At 45.9% G+C, this 22,688-nt stretch overlaps 1 protein-coding gene across 6 annotated transcripts in view; it reads left to right on the top strand.

The window, feature by feature from the left end:
- Positions 1-22,688, top strand: part of Pknox2 (PBX/knotted 1 homeobox 2) — a 264,489-nt gene that overhangs the window by 201,770 nt on the left and 40,031 nt on the right. For all 6 annotated transcript variants that reach the window (XM_076843596.2, XM_076843590.2, XM_076843592.2 and 3 more), the window contains one exon: positions 14,176-14,347. In XM_076843596.2, the coding sequence (XP_076699711.2) occupies positions 14,176-14,347 (172 nt within the window). The remainder of the gene's footprint in view (positions 1-14,175; positions 14,348-22,688) is intronic.

Below are 22,688 nucleotides of genomic sequence, written 5' to 3'. Positions count from 1 at the left end.
CACAAGGTCCCAGGTGATTCATATGCATACTAAAAATTGATTTGGGGCATCTTCTAAGATCTGTAGGGGTGAGTAAGTAACTCTTTGATTACAAGTACAACAGAAAGTTTCTGCAAGTGTGGGTTGAGTTTTGCCTCCATGGAGTACTAGTCTGTAGTCTCTCTGAACTTGAGTTTTATGACAGAACCAAAGCAGAAGATTTGGTAAGAATTCATGAGATGGCTCATGTAAACCCCTGACACCTTGAGTTTCCTTGTCTCTGCCAGAAGAATCCATGGGTTCTAAGTCCTTCCCAAGATCTCAGGCTCATACTCCTTCCAGGCCAGGCTACAAGAGAGGAGGGTCACTGTCCCATGGGAGCTGTCTACCATGATGTCACTTGAAGAATGGCCCAGGCCTTCCTTCAACTAACATTTCTTCCAGCTCATCTTCACTCCAGAGTTTTCCCTTTTCCCTCCAGGCTTACCGCTCTGCTCTTCATAGTTTGCCCAAAGTCTATCTGCAGTCATCTGATTCTGCAGAGGGGCTCCTAGACAGGCATGGCTGCTTGCCCCATACTGACTGGTTGGAGCTGATATCTACTCCATAGCCTATCTCCCCAGCCCTCCAGTCCTGTATTGCCTTCTGATCCCGTGCCCCAGGATTTTCTCCCATAACCACACCTCTCCCATTAGTACCAGCCGCCCTCTAGGCAGCCATTGTGGGATGACCCCGGTTCTGTAGGGTTCAGTAATTTTAATTAGATTGCCTGCCTAGGGCAGCCTGGTTGCTCCAAAGCACACCAGGGAGTCCCATTTCATGTCAATAAATGTAACAAGACCCTTTCATTCAGATTAGTGCCCAGGACTGACTTTTGGAAACCCCTGCCATACCCCTTCCAGAACCACAGAGAAAAGTCAGGGAAGTCTCGCTCTGGCCCTGCTGGGTGGTAGAGGGGCAGAGTGACAAAGGGGAGGGAGGCTGCCAGTGCCCCAGAGGTTTTATTTGTGTATGAGGATGTGCTAATGAAATGTATTGGTTCCCTTCTGATGTAGAAGCTGGGGGTGGGGGAAAGCAGAGCCTGTCTTTAATTGGATCATACCAGAGCATCATCTGGGCTAATCAGCAAAGCAACCAGGAGCTCCCGCTCAGATTAATGATTGCAGTCTAATCCGAGCAGATCCCATGATTGGATGCACATCCCTGGTAATTGTGTTTGTGGCCCAGGAGCTAGGATGAGAGGAGGTCTGAGGAGGCCTGGTGGTGTGTGTGTGGGGGGGATAAGGTTTGGATCCAACTCAGATCTCTCGTTTTCCACCTTCCTCCCCTCAACCTCAACCACCCTGACATTTTCTCCCAAAGAAGTTCAAATACCCCCATTTGCCCATGCTGCTGGACCATGGCCAGGTGTCAGGTGCTGTCTGAGACCTGGGGATTACGTCGCTGGCTGTGCAAAGACAGGGCCAAGAGGGTGAGGTTAATCCAGCTTTCACTCTCCCTCCTCCCCTCCATTCTCCTTCATTCCCCTTTGAAGTGAGTGGGTTCCCATGGAAACCGTGATGTCCTGGGGAGCAGAAGAGTGGCAGGGAGCTAGGATGGCCAGGTGCAAGTGGGGGGAGGAGGGAGGCTTTGCAGAACCTGCTCTGCTAAGGTATTGGCTTTCTCCCCTACAGCGAAAACCTCTCTGAGAACTGGGAAGTGGCCCACCCAGCAGCACTGAAGAAGTTACCTATTATTGATAAGGAAATGCTGGGCTGGAGGGGCAAGCAGTGCGAAAATAGCGAGGGCATTGTACTTTGCTTCTCTATTAAAAATGCTAGAGAAATAAGCTGCAGGATCAGGTAGAGAGGGTGAGATGGCTTCTGTATCCCGTGTTAACATTTAACATTATTTCTGTTCCCCACACTACATTGTGAACTCCACAAGGACAAGGGTCCATGTCTGTCACTCACTGCTTTGTCTCCAGCACCTTACACAATATCTTAGGTGCAGTGGATGCTGAATGGCCTATTGGATGGATCTGTTAAATAGTTTAGGCAGTACCCCATAAATATACTGAGGTGCTGGTGTAGTGTTTGCCTATTTCTGTGGTGTAAATGTTCCTACTACAGTCCATCCCAAACTGCCAGTGTGTGCTACTGAGCAGAGTTGCATGCTCTCAGTTCTAGGAAGAGATGCATGCATTCAGTTCTTGCTAGACTCAAAGTACAAACTCCAGACAGGGAACCAAGGTGCAGGTGCACAGTCTTTATATATAAACAGGTGAGCCCAATCTATATGCTGAATTCTTTGGAATAATGTTACTGCTGCCTTTGTCAAAGATCCTACATTCCTGGTCTTCACCATCCTGTCTGGTCTAACTGGGATTCTTAATTTGAAATGTTCCCTCTTAATGAATTAATACTTAGAACAGTGCTTGGCACAGAGTGTTTTTATAAGTGTCTGCAGTTAAGATTTTGAGCCTAAACCCGAAGGCAGTAAATTTTCTCCTTTGGAGATTCTACTCAGCACTGTCTCTTTCCCACCTTCACTGTCCCCTGGTCTTTTACAAGTTGCTTCTAACCCTTTCTTATCATTGAATAAACTCTTTCCCGGAAACTCCAGAAATCCTGCTGCAAACCCTTCCTCTACCTCCTCTTTTGACTCCATACCATGTGTCTAGGTTTTCAGATCAGTCTCACTTCACTGTTGTGCTTCTATCCAGTTGTGCCCTACCCCCAATAGCTCATGTCCAAGACCAGCTCTAGCTCAACAATGCCATATGTATTTCTAAAGGCCTGATTATATTACACTCGTTCCTATTGCATCGAGACTGAGTTTCTCTTAAATCCACACCTCTCTGGAGAAAAGATAGAACAGGGCAGTGGGCAGTGTTCAGATCACTCCTGTGAGATCATCTTAAAAGTCACTGGGGCCCAACTTGATCCTGATAGTCCTTTAGCTGGAGGTGCAAATACAGCCAAGCAGCAGTGCTGGGCGGTGGGAAATAGAATATAGTGTTCTCGAAATAGACATAGTGATAACTAGTTTTGTCACCTTGAGCACGTTAATCTCTTGGAGACTCTGTTTTCTCAACTGTCAAAAAGAAAACAATATCCCTAATAAAATTACATAATATAGGCTAACACCTGGCACACTGAGCAGTGTATGTTAGGTGGACTGGGTGTTTTAAGCAGAGGGACCAGCATGTATCCCTTTGCCCTGCTCAAGTTATAACAGTCTGTTGCATTCAAGGATGTGGAATTCAGAATTAGGAGCACAGCCTTTGGACCTAAGTTGCCTCGTTCCCACTCTGGGAACTCTGGGTCCACCATGGGATGCTAAACTTTTCTATGCCTCAGTTTTCTTGTCTGTAATGTAGAACTAAAATAATACTGACTCTTCATCAGGATCGTTGTGAATATTAAATGAGATAACATAGGTAAAGTGCTTGGGGAGAAACCTGGCAAATGGTGAGCTCTCAGTAGGTGTCTGATGCTGTGGGATGTTTGGGAACACTGAAGCAAACCAGGTTAGTGGGGCTAGGAGAAGACAGAGGCACTAACAATGACAGAAAAGTGCAATTTGATTAAACATTTATTGAGCTTATTGCATGTAAAGTGTTATGGTAAGTTTTGGAACAGATGACAAATGAAGAAGAAATGGTCCAGGGAGTGGGGGAAGGTAGACATAGAAAGTAATATAAATTCAGCACATAGTAAGGGCTCAAAAAAGTATTTGTGGAATTGGCAACAAGGCCTCTGCCCTCAGTGCAGTGTGGGAGAGTTTCACGGCTTTTCCCAGGGGAGATAAACCCCAAGAGAATGATAGTCAAGCTGCCTTTCCTGGAGCTGGACTGGGAAATGCTTGGGAAGAAACCCCCTAAGTTCAGGGTGCAGTCCTGTTGTGACCGTCCTCTTTGGTAGCTGCATAGTCAGGACCCTGGGAATTGGCACTTTCTAGTGAAGTTTCCTTGAGGGAACTAGTCCACCCTGTGACCAAAGAGTGTCCTGGCTCTAGTGAAGTGACCCTGGGGCTTAACCTTCTGCCTTCAGTGGCAGTGTGCTTGGTCATTTCTGGAATGTGCTGTGAGGTGGCCTGAGAATGGTGTGAGAGAAATGTAGCCATTCCAAGCAAAGTCTGGACCAGATGCCCCAGGGCCAGGACCCCTGTGGAGTACAAGGTGCTGTGAGCACATCTTCCAGGCTGTGTTCTTGGCTGGACTTTATGGGCTGGGAGGTCTAGCAGACACTAGCTGCTTATAGCTTTTGAATCAGTTAGATTCACTGGCATCAAAGGTAACATCTCAGTTGTTGGCTATAGTCAAAGGGATGAGCCTCTGGAAAGTAAAACCATACTTAGGTTTCCCTTGAGACCAAGTAAAGCCCATTCTCTGCCCTTCCTGCCAGATCTGAAGCCCCTGCCCCAAACCTAGCCCTCTCTGTACAAGCCTTTGGCAGGCCCAGAGGCTGTAGTTGCCTGGCTCAGGGAGCAGATATTCTCAGAGGTGGTGGATCCAGCTGCTTCCACAGCTTACAGACCTGGCCTAAGTAGAGCTGAGTAATTCGGGGACCCCACAAAGATGAAACTCACGATAAGAGATGCAGGAGTCAGGAAGCCCAAAGGTATTATTCTCCAGAGGTTGTGTTAGGATTACATGAGATAACTCATGCTAACAGCTGACAGTGCCTGGCACATAGAAGGCTCTCAATGAATAGCAGCTACTTCTATGAAGCAGTTTCTGTTATAAGTGCTACACTGGATCTATCCATTTACAAGAGGGAAAACAGTCATCAATGTAAATGGAGTGGGGTAGAGAAGGAGGAGAACAGTGAGCTGGGTCTTTGAGGGCTAGTATGGCCAATGATTTCTTACCAGGGTTGGGTTAAGCCAACATGCCCCTTTTTTAACCATGAAGTCACTCTCTGCCTTTCCCACACACTGGCCCATTTCATGGTCAATTGGAAAGAACACAGACTAAGATTTCAGTCTAAGTTATGAAACTACCATTGGGTGTATCATTAAACTTCTGTAGATAAGCTTTCCTACCCCACAGAGAGCATCAAATGAGAAAATGAAAGATCTGTAAAACCGTTGAAGCCCTCTCCAAACACATAGATGCATTATTACAAGAGGAGATTCTTTTGGAAACTCATGGGGTAAGGCAGAGATTCTCTTGACTTGGCAATGATCTTGAAATTCAAAGGGCAAACATGGCAGCTTAGATCTCCAACCCTAGCACTATATGACTCAAAGACAGTGGAGAAAAAGTGGAGGGGTAAAGTGATTCCAATAATGATTGGCACAGGAGAGAGGGAAGAGTGCAAGATTTGGAGCTTGAATACCCCAATTTAAAATTCACTTGATCCCCTTTTAGCTCAATGAAATCATTTAACCACAAAACATGTCAGTTTTCTAATTAATAAAATGGGTATGGTAAGGATTTGGGGTGTTCAAATGCAATAAGGGCTTTTTGTAATTTGCCAAGTGCCACCAAACGTGCATGACTATGTGTTTAGTCCTTACAAGTGACCAAGGTGAAATGAAGAGTTCCCCTCCTCATAGCAACCCCTCCTCTGAAAGATGTTCTCTCTGTAGACTGACTGAATTCCTGGTGACTTAACTAGAGCTCAGATCAGCTCTCATTAGCTGCCTAATTTCAGGAAAAGCCACCTCTTTCCATGTCTGTTAACACTCCTTATGATGGAGAGGATGGACCAGATCTTGTGTTAGGTTTTGTTGTAATTTTCTTTTAGGGACCACCACTCTTAACATTCAGTTTGTTGAGATTTCACATTGATTTTTTTAAAATGTGCCAGGAGAGGGGTGTGTGTGTGTGTGTGAGAGAGAGAGAGAGTGTGTGTGTGTGTGTATGAGAGAGAGAGTGGGTGCACGTGCATGTGCGTGCAAGTGAAGGAAGAGTACAGAGCAGACTGTGACCTGCCTGGGCCCAACACTTGCCAGGAATGGCCCTATCCACCCACCTGGGGGAGGAGAACTGGGTTGGAGCCCAGGAACCCTAACAGATGCAGTTCCAATTTAGCCACAAGAAGTCCTCTCCAAGGCAACTCAGGCGAACATACCGCCCACTGGGCAGGACTAAAAATACACCCGCATGGTTTCAACGTCACACCTGAAGTAAAAATACATCCAACAGGGGCTGCTGGCTTGTTCTCCCACCCCCACTCTCTTCTCTCCATCTGGTGTCTTTGAGGGGAGGAGAAGCAGAGGGCCGGGCAAGCACCTCCCTTTCCCTCCCTCTAAGACCTGACTGTCCCCTTCCCACACAGATACCCCAGCAGAGCCTCAAACAAGGCAGGTCCTTTTGTAGCAACTGTGGCTAGAAGCTGCCAGATGGCAAAATCTGATCTAGGTCCCCCAGTATGGATACATTCTAAGCCTGAAATAACTTTAGGTTCCTGTCTCAGAACCCTCATTCCCAGAGTCATTGCTTACTGCATTCATTCATTCGTTCCCATTCATTGATCTGCCAAATCCTTATTGATCCTCTGCTGTGTGCCACACACTGTGCCTAACCCTTGAGAATTCAGAGAGAGACAAGACGAGGTCACAGACTGCAGTTGCTCACCAGATAGTGAGGGAGATGGATCTGTGCACAAACAACCGGTGGTTCATAGAATGTAGACTGTGGTGTCACAGGGAAATAAAAATAAATTCTTCCTGGGTGTGCGTTTTGGTTAGAAGAAAATGAGGTTTTGAGTTCTGAAAAATGGTAGGATGTCTCTCTTCCTCATCTTCCTGAGACTCTATTTGAATTGGCACATGGGCTCATTTTCTAGCCAAATGAGTCAATGGACTCAGGAAGATAAATTTATTGGAGTGGATGGTGTCAGTGTAGCTTTGAATGAGGAAGATAACCACACACCATTCCAGGGGGATGAAACTACCATTGATTGATAGTTTATTGAGTGCCTGACACATTCCATGTTTCTTCATTTAATCCCTACAAGAGTCTGCATGGAAGATGTTATCCTTGTTGTATAAAAACAGGAAATGGAGACTCAGAGACATTCAATAACTTGCCCAAAGTCACACAGTATTCAAAGTCTGTGCTTCTTTCAGATTCCCCTGCTTCCTACCCTAAATTGTGAGTAAAGGCAAGCGAGGCACCAAGCATTTCCTGTGGTGGCTGAGAGGAAGCAGTGCTTCCTCTTGCTGGAGATACCCATCTGGGAACCTTTGTAAAAGAAATGTCAGGTTTTTTGTTCTATTTTGGGGGGGGGGATTTTTTTTTTTTTTTTTTTTTTTTTTGCTACTGGGAATTGAACCCAGAGCACTCTACCACAGAACTACTTTCCCAGCCCTTTTTCTTTTTTATCTTAAATTGTCCAGCCTACCCTTAAACTTGCAGTCCTCCTGCCTCAGCCTCCTGAGTTGCTCTGACTACAGGTGTGCCACATCATCCTTGGGAAGAAATGGCATAAGACGGGACTGGTTGAGATGCAGAAGCAGGTAGTTCAGATGGAAGGAACAAGTGGAGCTCTGATGTGGGACAGGAAAGCACAGAGCATGGGTGAACACAGGTGCATGTGGCCTGAGCTAGTGAAGGGGAGGAGTGATGGCACATCTGCCAGCCATCCCTGCAACCATCCGTCTCTGCTGAGTCTGGTGGAAGTACTGAAAAGAAGCTGAGGCCACTTCCTGAGTAGCTTGGAGTGTCCACCTCTGGAAGATTGACTCCGTGATCCCATTGGATCACTGCTGAACATCTCCACGCAGAAGGAATCTTGATCTCCTACCATACACTTCACTCTCTGGATCATCATCCTTGTCCCAATCAGGAAGGGCTGGGACACGGAGGGGATAGGTGTGACACTGAGGCCCTCTCTGCCCACCTGTCAGCAGAATGAGACTGGGCTGTGAGGGGACATGCAGGAGGAGCTGGGGAGCTCCAAGGGCGGTCACAGGGAGAAAAGGTGGTCAGCCCAGGCAGGTGGCCACACACTTGACTGGACCCATAATTGAGGTCTGTAGTACTAACCAAGGTCACAAGGGAAGGGACAGCTGAGAGGCTAAGAAGGGATGGAGTGGCATTACTGTGAATCACAAGGTTTATCACCCAGAAAGAGCAGTCAACACTAATGTCCCCCCTGCCTGGGACCATCCTTTAGCCCCCTCCCCAGTCTGTGGTGGTCTGTTTCTGACATCTAATTTCTCTTTTTTTTTGCATCTTCGCCTCTTGGAAGCTGTATTTTGTTTTCATTCTTTCTCACTTTTCTTTTCTTTTTTTTTCCCTGTCTCTGCTTTCTGTTTCAACTCCTCCCCTAAGCAGGAAGGAATATTTTAAATTAAAAACAAAGCAAAAAGAACATAACCAGGCTACCCAAGGAGGAAGGAAGAGGAACAGAAAAATCCAACTGTCTTTTCTTAAGTCCTTTTGAGGAAAAGGACTTGTGCTGCTGCCACATAGGAGGACTTATAGTTAGATATGAGTGCAAAAAGGGAAAGGTGTGGTCTCCATCCTAGAAGGTCTTTGATAAATGATGGAACCTCATCAGCCCAATTTATGTTAAGAATATCTGTCTTGGCTGGACGCAGTGACACTCACCTGTAATCCCAGTGACTTGGGAGGCTAAGGCAGGAGGATCCCAAGTTCCAGACCAGCCTCAGCAATTTAGCAATATTCTGTCTCAAAATAAAAAGTCTAGGAATGTAGCTCAGTGGTACAGTGTGGTACAGTGTGCCTGGATTAAGTTCCCAGTACCAAAAGAAAAGAAAAATTGGTCTATCTGGAGGTAGGAGGAATGGAATGAGCTTATTGAATTTCATCTGCAAAGGATGCTTCCAGAAAGCTCTGCAGAAGTGGGGGTCAGCACATCCTTGCCCAGAAGAAACTCTCTCTCTCTTGACGCAGTAGATATTTTGATCCCAGGGGTCCAGCCTCAGTGGTGGTAACCCTTTCAAAGGGTTTTGGCCAATGCCCTGTCCCATCTGATCTACTTTCCTGGGGAGCAGCCCCAAACACCCTAGCCCCAAACTGGGCATTCCACACCAACAAATCGGGTGATGTAGAAAACACGAAAGCAGAAATGTCAGAAGTAATTAAACCAAACGATGGCTTAAACCCCTGTAGAAATCAACACATCCGGTTTAATCACCTTCTTAAGCTAGCACAAGGCTGCAATTCTATGGAGAGGGCTTCTTTATTTCTTTGGATCGTTAACAGGAACTGCATATCTTGAGCTTGATTTTAGTTTGGATGCTCCTGGGGAGAGGTGATGAGGGTGGGGGTGGGGCAGGGGGCTTGGAAAAGAAAAAAGAAATAATAAAATGTTATTTGAGATCATCTCTTCTTCTTGTCTCCCCAAGCCCGAGCCTCGTCACTCCCTCCCTCCTGTCTCTGTCCGTGCTCCCAGCACCCGGGCGGAGGCACAGTGCTGAATGTGCTAAATTAGGCCATTAGAGAAATTCATTTCTCTTTATTAGTCTGTGTCAAATCCTTTTTATTAGTGGCTGGAAACGACCTCTCTTCTGCAGTAAAATGTCATGCCAGTTCACTCCTTTTATTTGTTCTGCACTGACGAGGCTCAAACTCTCACTGAATTAGTGCAGTGAGATTTATTTCCTCCAAATTTTGAACGGCTTAAGAGAGATTGGGGTGGAGGGGGCGGTCACATGGAGGCGGCTTGTGGGGAGCAGAGCAGGGAAAGGATCTGGGAGGGGGAAGGTGAGCTCTCATGGAGGTCAAATGTCCTCAGCTCTTTGGAAATAAAGTCTAATGACCATCTCTCATATCTTGTTCATTGCCTTCTGGGCACTGGGGACTGAGTTTCTACATTCCTGCTTCTAGCCCCTGAAAGATGTTGAGCTACAGTGGAAGGTCCTGGACACCCAGAAAAGGAGCTCCCTGAAACCCATGATCTGGGCCTGGGGTTGTAGCTCAGTGGTACAAAACTTGCCTAACATGGGCAAGGCTCTGGATTCCACCCCCAGCACCGCAGGGGAAAATATTCTTGGACAAACTGAGGCTCCAGAAGGCCAAGGTCCCACATCTAATGGGAAATCAGAGAAGGGTATTCTTGGTTCAGGTGGCTTACATGCCAGCTCTCATAGACCCTGCCCTATTCAGAGTGACCCCTGGGCCTTCTGCCAAGGCTGCTGGAAAAGACTCTTTGAGGGTGCCTGCTGGCCTTGTCTCCATTTTATGTGGGATCCACTGGAGGGTAGCTTTAAAAATAAAGGTCAACCCTTAGGCAGGAACAGGGCAACTGGGGAGAAGGCAGATGACTCCCATAACTGGGTTGGGAACAGTCCTAGAGAAGTCCCACAGCTGCAGCGATGGAACTTAGCACATTGTCTCAGCAGTGCCAGTGCTTTAGATGGCAGATGAGCAGGTAGCAGTCTGGGTTCATTTGAGTGATCTAGGAGGACAGGGAGTGAGAGCTATAGGCAGTTCCCTCCCGGCCCTGGTATGGGTCATGTGGAAAATTGTGGGTAAACTCAGACTTCATATGATCTCTATGAGGCAGATGGGATTCTTGGGATGGGTGGGAGGAAGCTGGCACAGAAGCATGGGGTATGAGAAGAGAGCACCTGCCCAATCCTCAGGTAGGGAGGGCTGGACAGATGTGGCCAGGCAACCTCCATCAAGTCCACCCTATGCTCCATGGTTGGTTAACTTGGGGGGAAGGACAGGTGGCATGTTCCCTTCTGAGAGATAGGAGAAGCCTTAGATGACACTACAGGGAGGCTGGGGACATTGCTCAGTGGTAGAGCACTTGACTAGTATGTGTGTGGCCCTGGACTGCATCCCCAGCACTGAAAAAAATAAAATAAAAAACCAGATCTGCCCTCTCATTTGCCCATTCTAGGAGAGGGAGATCTGACACCTGTGAGTAGAAGAGGTTTCTAACACAGAGCCATCCCTGGCCCTGCACAGAACATGCACATTGTTCCCCAGTGTGTGTGAGAGCACCTCCTACCTCATCCCACAAGCCCAGCTCCACCTCAGTCTTTCCAGGCACTGGACTCTGCTGCCTTTTCAAACTTGTTTTCCCTTCCTACTACCTCACTCACCTAGATTCTCTTCCCAAAGCATACTGGGCTTGTTCCTGTCTCAAGTGCTTTCTTTGCTTTTCCTCCTGCTTAGAATGCCTGTCCCTCAGCTCTTTGCATGACTGTCCCCTCATCATTTGAGGCTTAACTTAAAATGTCACCTCCTCAAAGAGGCCCTCCCAGACCGCTTCTTCCTTTTGGGGGGCAAGGACAGAAGCAGAAGAGATGTTCCCCTCTCCCCACCCCTAGTGCTCCTAGCTGGGATGATTCTAGTCACAGCAGACCACACCTGCCCACCCCACATGCCACCCACATGGTGTCCACAGGAACACACAACCACACATACACAAGGCATACAGATAATGCACAGAACGCACGCACACATGGTATTTGTGCCACACAAAATTGACCCCCCTGTTGCATATATGCAATACCACGTGCATACATCCTGCACAAACACAATACCATGGGTGCACACGGTGAAAACACACTGGGAGGTACATGACACTCCTATCCTTGTTCTATTGGCAGCCTGCATTCAACACCAGTGCACACATGTGCACACATGTGTACGCATACACACACATACACATGCATGCACACCCCATCACCTCTCCACCCAGCGGCTGTGCACCCTCCCTCCAGTCAGTGAGAAAGGAATGTGCAGTGACCGCGGCTGCCGTGGGTTGGGGCAGGGGCTGCACCCCCACCACCTGGCACGATGCTGCGGATTATTAGTTCCTGGTAATTTAGTGCCCTTGTACAGAGTCGATTTGTGCCTTTCATTCCTAATTGATCTAGTGGCTGTTTAAATGGCAGCAGGCATCTGTTGAGAGTAGGAAGGTTCATAAGGCGCAATAATTCATAACACCGTCTGGAATTTGCCTTTCATGGCCCTCAGCTAAACCACTGCAGGGCTCTGCTTAAATTACAGCCACTGAGGCTTTCTTTGGTATTCCACTCAGGGCCAGGAGAATCTTGCATTAAACTGGGATCAGGTTAGATTAGACTATAATATGCTGCAGTATTAGTGGCTGCAAATGAAGACTTATACTGGAGTTTAACCCCTTCACCTGGTGTTCTCTTTGTCTTCAGCCAGATGGCTAAACTCACCCATTGTTTTTCCCTGCCAGCTTTCTACCAGGGCTCAATAGATCTTCTGGTAATTTGAGGCTGCAGATGAGCCACCCTTAAATATTGACCCTCTTTCCCTACAGACTGTACATCTAACCTGCAGCCCTGAGGCCCAGGAATTTATGCATCAGCTCCCAAAACAAGGGTTAGGGAGACAGTGTCTGAGGGCAGCCTCTGCCAAGCCTAGCATTTCATGTGAAGTGGGAATTTATCTTTTTTCATCTCCCATCTCGCCTGAGCCCGAGTAGAAAAACCCATACGGTGTGAGAATGAGCAACAGTGGGGGTAACCACTATATGTCTTTTGTCCAGAATTGTAAGAATTCTGGAAGGGGACAGGAGCTTGGGGGTTCCCCTACTCACAAATGCTGTAAATACTGTGTAGGCTGTATATTCGATTCTTTCTCAGTGCATCCAAATGTAGTGTGCCAGAGGGGAAAAGCATTGTCTGTTTTCCTTTTCAGACCTTAACTGTGTCCTTCAATATGGTAGCCACTAGCCACATGTGGCTATTTAAATTTAAATTAATTAAAACTCAATAAAATAAAAAATTAAGCATCCTAGTTGCAATAGTCATATTTCAAGTATTTATTGGCCTCATGTGGCTAATGGTTACTGTACTGGACAGTGCAGATTACAGAACATTTCCATCACTGTAGAAAGTTCTATTGGGCAGTGATGGCTACAGCATTCCCTCTGGAAGAGACCCCAGGGGTCAGGTACAGTACACATTCCTTCTCTCCCAGCAAGCAGGGCTGCATCAAAAAGAAAACTGCATTTCATAGTCCCAGGAGTTTGAGGAGACAGACCAGAGACTGATGTGTGAATGCTTTTTTTGGAACTGTAGGGAAAGAGAATGGGGCTCTCCAGAGTTCAGGGTCAACAACCCAGGCACTAGCATGCAATATGCTGCAGAAATAAATGTGATATGCACTTATGCATGCAAAATAAGTATGTATACATATATATTCAGCAAATATTTGTGGAGATCCACATACCTCTACTTGACTCTAGATGAATAAGGTGCACTTGATTCCCGCTCACAGTCTAAGTGAGGAAGGAAGATGATAAAACAAACAACTTAGAAACTATCAGCATTTGGAGGAAGTCAGGGATCTGGTGATCTCTAAGATGACACCCATATAGCCATTTAGGTAAGGAGTTCAGCTCACACATATACTTCACAGAAACATGCCCACATATGATCGTGCACGCGCGCACACACACACACACACACACACACACACACACACACAGTGCATTCATTGATTCATTCAGTCACCTAATATTTATATGTACTTGCTTTGACAAGATCTAGGGTTACAACAATCATTAACACAGGGACAGCCTTGGAAGCGAACAGTGAACACATAATGATGCAAATAATCATTTAATTAACACTGAGCTAAGAGTAGGATGACGGAAAAGTGCAGGGTTGATGTTATTCATATAATTGGGATATCTGACCTAAACCGAGCCTGCCAACAGACACTGAACAGGTGGAGACATCTGCCTACCATGTAGGCAAGTATTTGGGCTCATGCACATCCCCTGCATACAAGTGCTTGTGCACATCTGCTGCCCTCAGTTGCTCTAGACATTGTGTGTGTATGTGTGTGTTTCTATGATGTATATATGTGAACTGAAGTACTTACTTAAATGACTCTATGAGTCTTAGCTGGGATATCACCTACGGATGTTCACATCCTGGATTTCTCTGGATATTTCCGTTTTTCCTTCCTGGGTCAACTCTGAATCAGAAATGGACACTTACTTCTTTGAAGGGTTATAACTGCTCATCCCTCTTCAAACATCCGTGTAGTTTATCTATCTAAAGAGAAAAGGTAGGAGCCCTCTGAGGTCCCAGGTACTAGGGGACTGAACCCTCTATGCCAGGGCACAAATATTGCCATTAGGTTGACCCTGGGGGCTGGGGACATTCTCAAGGAGTGGGACCTGGGGAGAAGAAGTGACGGGAATGTGGGAAAAGGAACCAGATGGCTTCTGAGCCCAGCCAGCAGCACGGTCTCTGTGTGTGCGCATGTGTGAGTTCTTGATGTCCCCGCAGGCACCCTCTTTTCCCGCTCCTGACGCTGCTGTTTGAGAAATGTGAACAGGCCACCCAGGGCTCTGAGTGCATCACCTCCGCCAGCTTTGATGTGGACATCGAGAACTTTGTCCACCAGCAGGAGCAGGAGCACAAACCCTTCTTCAGCGATGATCCAGAACTGGACAATCTGGTAAAGACCCTCCACCCCACACCCTGGCTAGAATCTCCTACCCTTTGGTCCCCTGAAATACCCTGGAAATGTTCCTTTTGTTAATTTATTCAACAAAATATTTTGAGTCCCCACCATGGGACACCAGATGCACCATATTAGCAGCTGAGAACCATCTCTAAGTTCTTATATCACAAGCTTCAGGAGCTGGCTCTGCTGCCAAACTCCTTCCTGTCTCTGCCCATGGTGGCGCCAGAATCTTACTCCCCACCATCCTGCAGAACAAGCCAACTGAAAGGAGGGTGTGAACTCTAAGGTAGCTGCCCCAGGCCTGGAGTCCTCCTAGAGAGGAACTGATGTCTCGAATGCTACTGGGTGGAGAATGAGAGTCACAAGCATGTTCAAGCACATCAACAGAAAGAGCTGGGGACCCGGTCATCCTAAGAAGACCAGCAGAGAGGCCCCACCTGCTTAGGGGACACAGCAGATCAGGTTCTCCACCAGTTTGCCACTCAGATCATCACTATAGTTTACAAAAAATACATTGCTGGGTCATATCAGGGAGCTGTGATTTTGTAAGCTCAGTGGGATCTTTGTGAATTTTCATTTTAGGTTTCCTAAGCAACAGCAATCACCAGTTAGGTTTGGTGGCCCCCGACCTGTATGGCATCTGAAATTCTCCTCTGTCCTTGGGAATTCTGCAGCAGGAAGACATTAGAGAGGCTGCTCTGTGTGTCCATCACTCTAAATAGTCCTCCTGGAATTATTAACCACAGTTCCTAATTTTTCTGTGGGTGGATTGCCCAGAGTATGCATGGTGAATTTGGAAACTCTGCAAAACTCTCCCTCGTACATTGATTGATGATAGTGCTGACCTCTTGCACCCAGCATTTAACTGGTACCTGTTCCAAAAAGGAGAACGGAATTAGAAAAGCAAATGTGACTCCAAAAAGGAAGGAAGAAAAATTACACACACATGCGGGCACACACACCTACATGCATAGTACATCTGCAGAACAGATGTAAAGGACTTTGTTATTATTCTGTGCTGTGAATTATCCACACCGCTGATTCAGGGTTGAGTGTGGTCCTTTATGAAGTCCAGAAGAGTTAGCAAGAGAACCCACCCTGGTCTGGAAATTTGTGATGTTGGATAAGGCTATTTAGAGAACAGGAGCAGGCCCCGAGCAGAGGATAAGCACTGCCCACTGTCAAGAATGTTGGTGGAGGCAGTGAGAACCCCAAATCCACCTCTGCTAGTCCCTGACACTCCCTCTTCCCTGGCTTTGATTGAGCAGCCCCACTTCCCAAAAGGCCGGGCTGCTATTTTGGAATCCTCTGGGAAAACTTCCCTTTACAGGTTCACCAATTGGCCAACTATTAAGAGCAGGCTGGTCTGGCTTGCCTTGCTCCTCCCCTAATCAGAATCAGACTATAACTGGGAAGCAGATTTGTAGAACCCAGACCCAGGCAGCCGTGGAGCCAGGAGATGAGGCAGTCACTTCTGCAGGAGTGAGAGTGAACCTGGGGACCAGGATCGTCCTCCTCACTTGACACAAAAAGATACTGGTGTAGCGGAGCATGGTGGCACATCCCTGTGATCCCAGTGACTTGGGAGATTCAGGCAGGAGGATCTCAAATTTGAGACCAGCCTCAGCAACTTTACAATTTAGTGACACCCTCTCAAAAATAAATAAGGATTGGGGACATAGTTCAGTGGTAAAGCCCTCCAGGTTTAATCATCAATAAGAAAGAAAGAAAAATAGCAGCTTGGAAGGCTGAAGCAGGAGGATTGCAGGTTTGAAGCCAGCCTCGGCAATTTAGTGAGACTGTAAGCAATCTAGTAAAACCCTGTTTCAAAGTAAAAAAAAGTAAGTTAAAAACTTTTTAAATTTGTTCTAATTAGTTATACATGACAATAGAATGCATTTTGACACATCATACATAAATGGAGTATAACTTCTCATTCTTCTGGTTGTACATGATGTAGAATCACACCAGTCATGTGATCATATATGTATGTAGCTTCTATCATTCCTACCCCCACACACCTCCTCCCTTCACTAACCTCTGCCTAATCCAAAGTACCTCTATTTTTCCCTAGCCCCCCTCCTTATTGTGGGTTAGCATCTACATATCGGAGAGAGCATTTGGCTTTTGGGTTTTTTTTGGACTGGCTTATTTCTCTTAGCGTGATAGTCTCCAGTTCCATCCATTGACCAGCAAATGCCATAATTCCATTCTTCTTTAAGGCTGAGTAATATTCCATTGTGTATATATACCACATTTTCTTTATCCATTCATCTATTGAAGAGCATCTAGGTTGGTTCCATATTTTGGCAATTGTGAATTGAGCTGTTATAAACATTGATGTGGCTTTGTCACTGTAGTATGCTGATTTTAAGTCCTTTGAGTATAAACCAAAAGGTAGAATAGCTGGCTCAAATTCCATTCCAAATTTTCTGAGGAATCTCCATACTGCTTTCCATAATGGTTGCACCAATTTATAGTCCCACCAGGAGTATATGAGTGTACCTTTCCCCCCACACCCTCGCCAACTTTATTGTTGCTTGTACTCTTGATAATTGCCCCCCCCAAAAAAAATTTAAAAGGGCTGGGGATGTGGCTCAGTGGCTCAGTGGTTAAGCACCCCTGGTAGGCAAAAAATAAAGAAAGAAAGAGGGGGAGGGAGGAAGGTCAAGAGAGAGAGAAAGGGAAGGAAGGAAAGGAGAAGGAAAAACAAAACAAAAAAAAAAACCAAACAAAAACAGAGGCCCAAGTTGGGGTAAGGAAATACCTAAAATTGGACTGAGGAATATGAAGGAATTTAAACCTCCTTACAAGGTAGGAGTCCTGGAGAAACAAACCTCACATATCTATCCCACCATCACCTTCCAGGTGAGCTATGTAAGACCCACTGAAGACAACCTCCCATTCTAGCACAGCCTAGAAAAATCAAAATGTGGCTATGTTCTGCCCTTGCCAATATTGCTCAGGTCTCTCAGCATTCTGTTCAAAGAATCAGATCTTTTGATTCAATCCAATAAAACTGGCTTGAGTGTCTGCTATATGCCAGGCCTTTACTAGGGACATGGATGTTGTGGAAACTACCCTAGTGGTCCCAAGCTTCTGGTGTCCCCTGGGCTTCTGTATCAGATGGCTGGGCTGGGAGTGGTCCAGCTGGTGGAGCATCTTTAGGAGGTCCATCTTGTCTCATGGACCTGATTTGTCTAGATGAGTTAGTCAACAATTGGTTGATTATTAAATTGGGAGGTTTGAAACAGCACTTGAAAGACAAAAGATGAGCCTAGTGTCCCCATTAACTGTGACTTTGATGGCTGGCTGAATTGCTTTGAAGCTCGGTTTCCTCATCTGTAGGGCTAATATACCTATCTCATGTGATTGTAATTAAAAAAAAAAAATTAATGAGGTGGCTCATGGAATTGGCCTTTACAAATGCCTGGCACCCAGGAGATTAATCTCAAATGCACTATCATCATGGCAAGGTGTTCCAGCTCCCTGACCTAACCTCCTGGCCACCAAAGAGATTTAATGGCTGAAATTGGGGGTGGGGTGGAGGGGTGTCAAACAGTGCCCTTTGCCACCCCTGCTCCTGGTCCTGTGTCAGGTGGGGAGATGAAGAGACCAAGCACAGGAGCCATCATTAAAACAAGAATCATGTCGCCAGCACAGCCGAGATGCACATAATTAGAAATTAGAAAAAGGTCAGATCGCGTTATTACCAGCTCAATCAGCTGCCGAGTGCCACAGCCAGTTAATTTGGCATCTGTATTTTTTACAACCCCGCACACGTAGCCCAACGGACTGTAACTCTTTATCCGGACAGATATACTGCGCAGCCGAGCAGGGACATAAAATGAGGGACCCCAAGCAAATGAGCTGAGATAATTGAGAGATTTATTTTTTATATATATGTGTGTCAGGGTGGCTTTCCTTTGCCCTTGAATACTGACTTTCGTAGATGGGATTGTCAGGAGGGCACCTGGATCCCCTCAAACGCAGAAGGTCCCTCCCCCTACTCTCCTCCCTACCCAGGGCCAGCAGCTTTGGCCCCGCCCCGCTGTCCTGGGTCCACTGCGGCTCACTCCTCCCAATTCCCTGCGGGCCTCCCTCCTCTCCTCCCGCGCATTGCCAGTCTCTCTCTCTCGCTCTCTGCAGTCTTCTAGAGTCGCTTTTCCAAACAAATCCCCATGGGAGGGCTGAGTCACTTCTCCCAAGCTGCCCCAAAGATCAGAGAGAGCATCCCAGGGTAGATTTCTGAGCGAGCTTCCCTCCCTGTGAACTTGCCGCTGCACAGCTGCCCTGCTGCGGGGGTGGTGGTGGTGGTGGGGACTCACAGAGAGTTGATGCCGGGGAGGATCTAACCCCAGAGAGAAGCAAGTCCAAAGACACTGACATCCAGAAAAGAGAACTGACTTGTCAGGACCAGAACCCAAGTCACTAACTCCTGATTTTAGATTTTATGCTCCTCCCGCAGTTTCCCCACCTCTTCTCCCAGGTGGCAATAAAGCCCTCACTTACAAATAAGAGAGTGCCTCTAATAAAATCTCCCCACCCCCTGGCCCAGCCCACACTCTGACACTCTCTAAGTCCCTGACTCCAGTTTCCATGCCATGGAGGTAGCTCTCCACTCAAAGTGGTTAAGCTGGACCCCCTGGGGAGAGGGGGGCTCCAGTTCCCACAGCCCTGGTGCTCACCAAGTCTATTTCTTACCTGGTCCTAGATCCCTTCTTTGGGCCCAGCAGCCTCTGACTGGCAGTTGGTAAAGTTTGTAAAATTTGCAAGTTCCCCAAACCCCTTTGAAAGGTAAAAGCTTTTTGTTTTATAAAATCTGATTTACAGGCCCCTGGTGCAGGGCCAAGGTTTTATATATTATGCAAGATTTCAAACTAAGGCTGTAAAACGTACGGTTTCAGTTTCATGCATGGAATTTTTTTATGTGTAAATTTTTTAACATTTATGGGGCACGTTTTAATGAGACTCTGGTGCGGCTCAAGGGACAGATTACCGCTGCCTGACCGCAAAGCCAACTCCAAAATGGAGCTGCCCAGATCCCTGGGCCCACTCTGAAGAAGCAGGCCAGCGGCTAGAGGTTGAAAAGAAGGAGGCAGCCCAGATCTCTGGCCCAGGAGACCACAGGCCAGCTCCATTCCCAGAGATATTCACTTCAGCCTTCAATCTAGGCTCTGCCTGGATAGCAGCGGAAAATCCCACAGACACCAGGAAAAGGAAAGGAGATAATAATCAATGCTGGTAATAGTTAACATTTATGGAGCACTTACCAGGTGCCAGGTACCATTCTGAACACTTTATATCTATTATCTTATTTAATCCTCTTTCCAAACCCACAAGGCATGTATTAATACTCTTCCCAATTTTCACTTGCCTGGCATACTAAGGTCCTGAATTTAATCCTTTAGCACCAATATATGTGTGGAGATATATATATATATATATATATGCATATATGTGTTTATGTGTGTATATCGGGCCCCAGGAAGGGATCTAGGACCAAGTAAGAAATAGACTTGGTGAGCACCAGGGCTGTGGGAACTGGAACCCACCTCTACCCAGGGGGTCCATCTTAGCCACTGTGAATGGAAAGCTACCTCCGTGGCATGGAAACTGGAGACAGGGAGGTCGAGAATGTCAGAGTGTGGCCCCTGGGGGTGTGCCTTTGGGGGAGATTTTATATATATATAACCTCCCCATTTTAAGAGGTGAAATCACTAGCACAAGATCACACCACACAGCTAGAGAAAGGAATCAAGCTCTAAACTGCAGCCACACTAAACTGTTATACACCACCATAGAGCCAACCTTTTATGCCTTTCTAGGAACCAGGGTTTTTTTTATGTCTTTTCTAGTCACATCTCATTTAATCCTCAATACAACTCTGAGAGAAGTGTGTGTGGGTGAGTGTGTGTGTGTGTGTGTGTGTGTGTGTGGTGTGTAGGGTGTGTGTGTTGCTGGGGATGGAACCCAGGGCCTTGTCTATGATAGGTAAGTGCTCTACCACTGAACTCTACCCCAAACCCATGGGAGTCACAATTATCATACCTATTTTACAGGTAAGGAAACTGAAGTTCAAAGATTAAGTAAATCACTCAAAGTCTCACAGTATGTGAAAGACTCAGCCTCCGAAACCCATTGTCTTTGGGTACCCTACTTTGCTATTTAAATTCACAAAGTGACTCTGTGTTATGATTTAGATATGAGGTAGCCCCCAAAAGCTCATGTGTGAGACAATGCAAGAATGTTCAGAGGTGAAATGATTATGAGAGTTGTGACCTAATCAGTGGATTAATCCACTGATTAACTGAGTGGTAACTGTAGGGTGTGGCTGGAGAAAGTAGGTCCCTGGGGGTGTGCCTTTGGGGTTTATATTTTGTCCCTGGTGAGCAGAGTCCTCTCTCTGCTTTCTGGTTGCCATATCCTGAGCTGCTTTCCTCTGCCACACCCTTCCACCATATCTGTTCGCCAGGATGTTCTGCCTCACCTTGGATCCAGAGGTAAGGAATCTACTCTCTGTGAACTGAATTTTCTGAAACTGTGAGCCAAAATAAACCTTTCCTCCTCTAAACTGTTCTTGTCAGGTCTTTAGGTCACAGTGACACAAAGCTGACTAAAACACCCTGTGAGGTGGTTGTTGTTATCCCCATTTAATGGGAAGAAATCAAGGACCAAGGACCTTGTGGCAAATAATTTTTAAAGCTGGAACTTGAGCCCAGTGGGTCTAACTGTGGGAAGTCCAGCCTCTGTCTTCTGTCCTCTCCCTGCTTCTCCACATTCTGAGGCCATCAAAGTGGAAGTGCCAAGTTCCTTACTGGAAAGTTCCGTAACTTGTCATGTATGATAGTTTCCATAAAATGTTAATTCAAGGCCCCTCTGGCAGTTTCCCAGTCCCTAGTTTCACCTTTCTTCCATTTTCCACTTTTTATTTTAGTGACACCACATGTCCAACTGGTCAAGCCAAACTGGCTTGGTCTAGAAAAATTCTTGATTAGATTTTAGCTCTGACTGTCCCAGTGATCCACAAGAAATTTCAGAGGACATTAAGGAATGTGTGTTTCTAAATTCCTTCTTCTGTGGGGAAGAGTTGTCCTAGCTCCCCAACTCACAAAGAGGAAGGAGAGGGTGGAAAGAACTAACACCAAAGACAAGGAAACCTCCCTGATTCCTACAAGGAAGTGAGCAGGTTAGCTAATCTCTGAGCCTCCTTATTCTTATCTCTGGAAGAATGATAGATAATACTGCCTGTATCCCTGTGGTGATGAGGCTCAAATGAGATAATGGAGAGAAAAGCATTTTGTAAATTTGTAAAGTGCTATGTGTACAAATGTTTTGAAAGACAAGGAATTATTATTATCAAGTGAAGAAGCCAGGTACCACAAGAGAGGCAACCATTTAGAAAAGAACTTGAAAGTGTGTGTGTGTGGAGGGGGGGCACATCGGTGTGATGAATTGACATTTATTGAGGACCTATTGTATGCCCAGAACATTTGCATACATGGTCTTCTTCAATTTTCATAATAACTTGAAGGTGTAGGTATTATTACCATCCATTTGTACAGATAAAGTATAAAACCACCTGTCCAAAAGGCCAGGTAATAGATTTGGAACATCACACACATGACTTCATAGAAAACAAGAAGCCCGGGTGTTCCATACTTTCCTTGGACTGTGGTACTTCTGTACATGTTAAGAGACTAAAATGTGAGATTGCATATTGCTTTGCTTTTTTTTGAAGGGGACTTCTTTGAAGAAGAAGGCTGGATCTTTATTTTGACAAAGAAAGAAAAGAGAAGCTGAAAAATAGATCAAAACCTGGGAAAGGAATTAAGGACACATTTATCACATTTGGTGATGATATTAAATTAAGTGGCATTGTTATTGCCACTTAGAAGGCTTGGAATAACATTTTACATGACCCAAATCATTTAGAAAAACTGTTTAACAAATCAGGACTTTATTCTCACTTAAATGCAAAAATCTAAAATAAAAATATATGAGAATTTGGGGCTGGGGTTGTGGCTCAGCAGTAGAACGCTCGTCTAGCACGTGCGATGCCCTGGGTTCGATCCTCAGCACCACATTAAAAAAAAAAAAAGTATTGTGTCCAACTACAACTAAAATAAAATATTTTTAAAAATATGAGAATTTAAAAAAAACGGAATTATTTTTTCACTATCTAAATATGAAATAACAGTAGAGAAACCAATGGGATATTAGAAACTACTGAGCTTTTTAAAAATATATATTTACTTCCCTTGTGATTTATAAAGCACTTTCCCATTATTATCTGTTAGGTCTTACCATATTTTGTGAATTAGAAATGATT

The sequence above is a fragment of the Callospermophilus lateralis genome, chromosome 2, assembly GCF_048772815.1.
Source record: "Callospermophilus lateralis isolate mCalLat2 chromosome 2, mCalLat2.hap1, whole genome shotgun sequence".
Classification (NCBI taxonomy): domain Eukaryota; kingdom Metazoa; phylum Chordata; class Mammalia; order Rodentia; family Sciuridae; genus Callospermophilus; species Callospermophilus lateralis.
Note: the sequence above shows the minus strand (reverse complement) of the source record. Positions and strands in the feature narration are given on the sequence as shown.